We start from the raw sequence: 5,503 nt of genomic DNA, 5'->3' as shown, positions 1-5,503 counted from the left end.
CAAATCACTCATCTGTAATTTTGCTGCTCTGCTATGGCTGTAAAAACACTGCGGTGAAATATACCAAATCATTCATCTGTAAACACACGTGTCGTACATGCAAGAGCCACGAGCCTGATATAGTTGACTCCATCATCAGTATTATTTTTATCAAAGTACACAACTCATCATAGTTATGATTTTTTTTTTCATAATACAATAATCATTAACGATTTTCTCAATTTGCATACGCGTATGAGGTCGTTGGCCAGAGCAGTGAGTTCATCCCCCTTCATCCAAATTTTAGACTTCCATCAACATAACAGTAGAGTATCTTCTCAACTGTCAAGATAAAAAAATGAGTGCTTGTAACATTGGTGTTGACAAGGGCAATTTGTGAATACGATTATGAGAAAAATAAGAGAGAGAGAGAGAGAGAGAGAAATAGTAAAATATGATGGAACAAAACCTACAAGGTAGGTTGTCGTCCTATACAGACATGGGAGGATGAGATCATAGGGTGGATAGGTTTGGAAACCCATGAGAGAGTGCCAAGTGGACATCAGGTGGACAAAGGACGGCATGATAGTATGTCCTTGATTATCAGTCTGATTAATTTGACATGCTATTGCTATAAACAGATGGGAAAAAACAAAAATAAAATTAATAGATAAGGGAAAATAAAATATGCCGACCAGAGTTTCTTGTGACAGTGGTTTAGAATCACCTAGGGCTTTTGGAGTTCTTCACGTCACTTTTTCTATATATTAATTTCATTTTCATGACAGAACCCAAAAAAAAAAAACAAAGAAGAAGAAATTTGTGTGTATGTAAGAGAGGGAGAGAGAGGGATGGGATTGGATTGGATTGGATTGTGGATTGCTGACTTGGGTTCTGGAATTGTCAATCACGTGGGTAGCCCGTCATGGTAGACCACACACTAGAGCTAAACTGATTAGGTCAATCACATAAAAGAAAGAAACACTAGAAGGGCAATTTGAGTTTGTGTCACGGAGGGGCATTTGTGACATTTTGGAAGCATTACCAAACAGACAGGGAATGTATTATGAAATTGTGTATGTTGACCAGTTCCGAAAACCAACCACTTTTATATGTTTTTTTTGGGTTTTTGGAGAAATTTTGAAAGGGTTGCTTCGTATCTATGCAACAGGGACATGTCCAATTTTTAAACCACTCTTAATGGCATGGTCAAATCAAAATATTAATCTCTCACATTTAAATTAAATTAATGTGGGTGGACCTTTTAATTTATTATAATGGAGAATCTCTCACTACCGTAATTAACTAGCATAATTTACGTCCAAGTGTCATGAATATGATGGGGTGGTGAATGGTAAAAACTATATTAAAAAAAGAAGAAACCTAATTACATCTACAACACACAACCAAAAGGTATCCAAAGCCTGAGAGAATCTCGTGAGGGAGAGGGTGAAGATTGTTTTTTATGTTTTTCTTTCCTTGTTTAAAATATTGATCATTGATGCACTTAACAAGTGGGTAGGTGCCCTTGGGCAAAAGGAAATACCTCCCAACACGGCAGCCATTTGCCACAGCTCACCATCAACCGATTTAAAAGCTAAATACCAACTACTATTGCACAAGATGTGAACTGTGTGCTCAGTTGAATTAAATCCAAGAGGTTGCCTCAGCATTGAAGGACTTTAGAGTGCTGAGCTCATTGACAGATAATATGGGACGGCAACAACCCTCCTGCATCATGAATTGAGTAGTTTCTTGCCTTTTCCCCTGTACTAGCAGGTACCTTTTTATTTTTTGGGGCTTCTGTAAAGTGCCAAAATATGGAGTAAGATTATGAATTTGCTTCCTTTTGGCAGCAGAAAAGTGAGACATTTCAACATCCCACAGATGCATTAACTTGTCAAAATCTCAAATTTCCTTGCAGCAATAAGTCCTCCTAAAAAGACAAGACACTACACATGAGCTGAACGCACATAAGATTTTTTCCCAGAAGCCGCACATGTAATGGGCATCATGGTTGCGTGCAAAACTATAAATTCATCTCACTGATTGGCTTTGGAGTATCCCTGTTGATATTCTGTGAGATAATAGCGACATATGCAGAAACGAAAATAGACTCATTTACCAACTTGTTTAATGTCAAAATCAGTCTTATGACAACATAACAAGGGGGCTGGATAGGAAGTTTTCAACCATTATTTCCGCGGATTTTGTGTCCACATTTCTTCCCAACCCCGTTTTCTTATAAATAAAACATGGACCACGCATCATCCTGTGACAAAATTCAGTATTATCATGTGTATGAGAATTTGGAAGCGCAAAGATTCCCTCTAGAAGAGACTTTTCAAACAATACTTGGAAGTAAATATTACAACAGAGCTAGAGATATTTCCGCCATAAGGAAAATAGCGATAAGATGAGATTTAAAAGCAACATAACTTAAGATGTGCTGAAACCCCAACAGCCAATCTCAGCTTAAGGCCTACTATCCTACTATCAAATATGCAATCCTATTCTGCTTTAGACTCAGATGTGGCTGGCATTGACTCTACTGAATGATGTTCTCAGAGACACAATCCTACGGAGCAACAACAATACCATAAAACCAATAAGCTTCAGGTTTGAGATGCACATCGGCAGCAAGCAATTTTGGAATAACCATCAAAATTCATCAGAGTTGTCCCGGTGACAAATGATTATAATCGTATTTAGTCAATGACTTAAAAGCTTCCGTACATAATCCTCAACTCTAGAAATAGAAAGATCAAAATGGAGGTTCAGGATAGTATTCATTTGAAGGTTATAACAAATGGTTGATATTTAGAGGCCCGCGAATGACCAAACGAACACCTCCAAGTTTGCCTAGCATTCTACCTCATTATTGGCTACTTGTGCTATCTTTCTCACAGACTCCACTGGCAGCAGCTCCTGATGATTGTGAAGTGGGTGTTTCTGCACATGCCCTCAGAACAGCCTCATTCTGCAAGAAAAGGGGCATTTCCAGAAGTTCAATATCAGTTAAATAGAGGATCTTCAAAGTGTGTAACACAACATATAAATCCCAACAAAGATTTCGGAGTGTACAAGTACAAATCAACATAGCCTTGTACCTATCTTCCATCAAACTACAAAAAAAATCAAACTTTTTTTACAAATATCTCACATAGTTTCCTTCATAGGGCATTTCACCTAATAGGCCTTGTTAATTGACCATAAATTATGATCACAAGATGATAGGAAAGCATTTCTTCCATCCAAGGCAATGCTGTATGGCCATCTATCAAGATCAAGCTTAATCCTTTTTCCTGTAATTTTTCTCTCAAAAGTATGCTTGAGAAAACCCAACCGGGAATCTCATTTTTCAATTGCCAAAACTCAAGAGCACTTCAGCATATGCTGGGGTTTATGCACATTACGACTTTCAAGCACAAGACACATCCACAAAACAATGGCGGATTCTACTGCCTGGCCAGTGGCCTCTAATTACGTAACCCATAACTTTTAAAATCAAATATTCCGATTTCAAGCAAGTAAATAGCTCCGACATCGGCGGTATTACTAAAACCCTAAACCCTAAACCCTAATCAGAGACTGAGAAATCAGAAATGGTATTATTAACTAAAGGGAGAGAAGAGAACCTGCCAAACACGGAGGAGGCGCTTCTTCGCGTTGGCTTTACGGGTGGTGGTCAGCTTTATTCTCTTCCACAATAGACCTCCAGAGTCGTGCTTCTTCACTATCTCCAGCACTCGCGTCCCCCAAAACGCACCCGCCATCTCTCTCTCTCTCTCTCTGTTTCTCTCACGCTCGCTCTCTTTTTTTGCCGTCTCTTTTGTCTCTATTGGATTGGTTGGGTTAGTACATAGTGTGGGCTTCAGGGACCACAGCACTTGGAAAATAATATGGGTTGAGCCCAAATCTCTAGACCAATCTAGCCCATTTAGCTCATTTGACAATCTCTCATTTGTTTGTATTTTTGGTTTTTTTTTTCTTCTTTCTTGCTTCTAACATGTTTGTGGAATGCGCGCATTATTTTTCATTTTCAAACTTCTTTTATTATATTTACTTAAGTTTTCCACTTCTCTACCTTCATTTATTTTTTAAAAATTTTTATATACAAGTGATATTAGGAGAGAGGGATTTTCTCACACACATGACCAAGGTGTCATAAGGGTTCGAATTTGAGACTACTGGTCTGCAAGTAATGACAGAGCCAGGATTTCACATGAAAGGGGGTCCTTAATAAAACTTGTCTTCTCTTCATAATTGTCATGAATTTCATTTTTCAAATTGGTTAAATACTAATTTCATCATCTACACTATTAAAGACTTAAAATTTGATAATTTATATTCCAACAAAGAGAAGAAATAGAAAAAAATAATAATTCATAAATCACAATACTAAGGTACTCAACTCATACATGAAAAAAATAAGAGGAAAATAAGAAATTCACAAAGCTTTACACAAAAGAGGAAGAGAAAGAAAAGTTAAAATTTTAGGAGTTTTTAGTGCAATCATCATAAAACTAACCTAGAAGAGTTAAGGGAAATTAGTAGAAAGAGAGATCAATAAATTTTATGATTAATTTGTAGACAAAAAGCCTAATATATTATTTTATTTTAGGGTAAATATCCTAAAACTAATATAATATATTATAATATTATATATCATATATAAAGAGATAAAAATATAATATATCATAATATTAAAATAGAAGAGGTAAAAATTTTGGGGGGAGGGGCCTGAGACCACACTGATCTTATGTTGGATCCGCCCCTGGTCTGCAAGTGAAGACCATTTTTCACTAGACTAGAACCCGTTAACCTCTGCCCTTTTAAAATATTATTTAAGCTTAAGAAGAGTTTGGCTTTATAATAACAAAGATATTTTTTACCAACAAAAACAAAAAAGCATAAATCACACCTACTTGTACTGCTCATACATGGACACTGTTAGCTTATTACATACAGTCTTGAGATAAAATTCTAAGCATTCAGTTCAATATATTTTTTGGGGAAAAAAATAAATTTGCTGTTGCTGGAGTTCAATTTATTCGAGGGCTTTCCTGTTTGGTCGTCTAATGAACAATATAACCAGATAAAAACCAAAAAAGTTATGACGGCTGTGGGATTTGAACCCACGCCCTTTCGGACCAGAGCCTAAATCTGGCGCCTTAGACCACTCGGCCAAACCGTCTTACTGGTAAGTGTTTTTCCTAACTTTGTAAATATCAGTAATGTAACCACGTTATAGGAACACACGTTTCAAGATTGTTATGGGCTTGGGTTCGACTCACTGGTCTCTTGGGCTTCATTCAGATCCATGGACTTTATTGTCATTTTAAATGGACAAAACGTAACTTTTGGTCCCTATAGCTTATCACATTTATCATTAAGGTTTATGTGGTTTCAATTTGGTCATTTTTGTCCATGTGGTTTCAATTTAAAGCAATTCAAGGGCAATTCTCAATTTCTATCATTTTTTTTAAAGGAAAAATTAAATAAAACCCCCCAAACTATAAGG

The 5,503-nt window shown here is 36.6% G+C and overlaps 1 protein-coding gene and 1 non-coding gene across 2 annotated transcripts; both read right to left on the bottom strand.

The window, feature by feature from the left end:
- Nucleotides 1–2,646: 2,646 nt before the first annotated feature.
- Nucleotides 2,647–3,811, bottom strand: LOC110745101 (uncharacterized). Its single transcript, XM_021945178.2, has 2 exons — nt 3,618–3,811; nt 2,647–2,959 (listed from the first exon to the last, which is right to left on the bottom strand). The coding sequence occupies exons 1-2, from the start codon at nt 3,753–3,755 to the stop codon at nt 2,858–2,860; spliced, it is 240 nt and encodes a 79-aa protein (XP_021800870.1). The 5' UTR covers nt 3,756–3,811; the 3' UTR covers nt 2,647–2,857.
- Nucleotides 3,812–5,096: 1,285 nt separating this feature from the next.
- TRNAL-UAG (transfer RNA leucine (anticodon UAG)) lies at nt 5,097–5,176 on the bottom strand. Its single transcript has one exon. It is a non-coding gene; the product is annotated as a tRNA-Leu (tRNA).
- Nucleotides 5,177–5,503: the final 327 nt, after the last annotated feature.

Source organism: Prunus avium, chromosome 1, assembly GCF_965620075.1.
Source record: "Prunus avium chromosome 1, drPruAviu1.hap1.1, whole genome shotgun sequence".
Classification (NCBI taxonomy): Eukaryota; Viridiplantae; Streptophyta; class Magnoliopsida; order Rosales; family Rosaceae; genus Prunus; species Prunus avium.
Note: the sequence above shows the minus strand (reverse complement) of the source record. Positions and strands in the feature narration are given on the sequence as shown.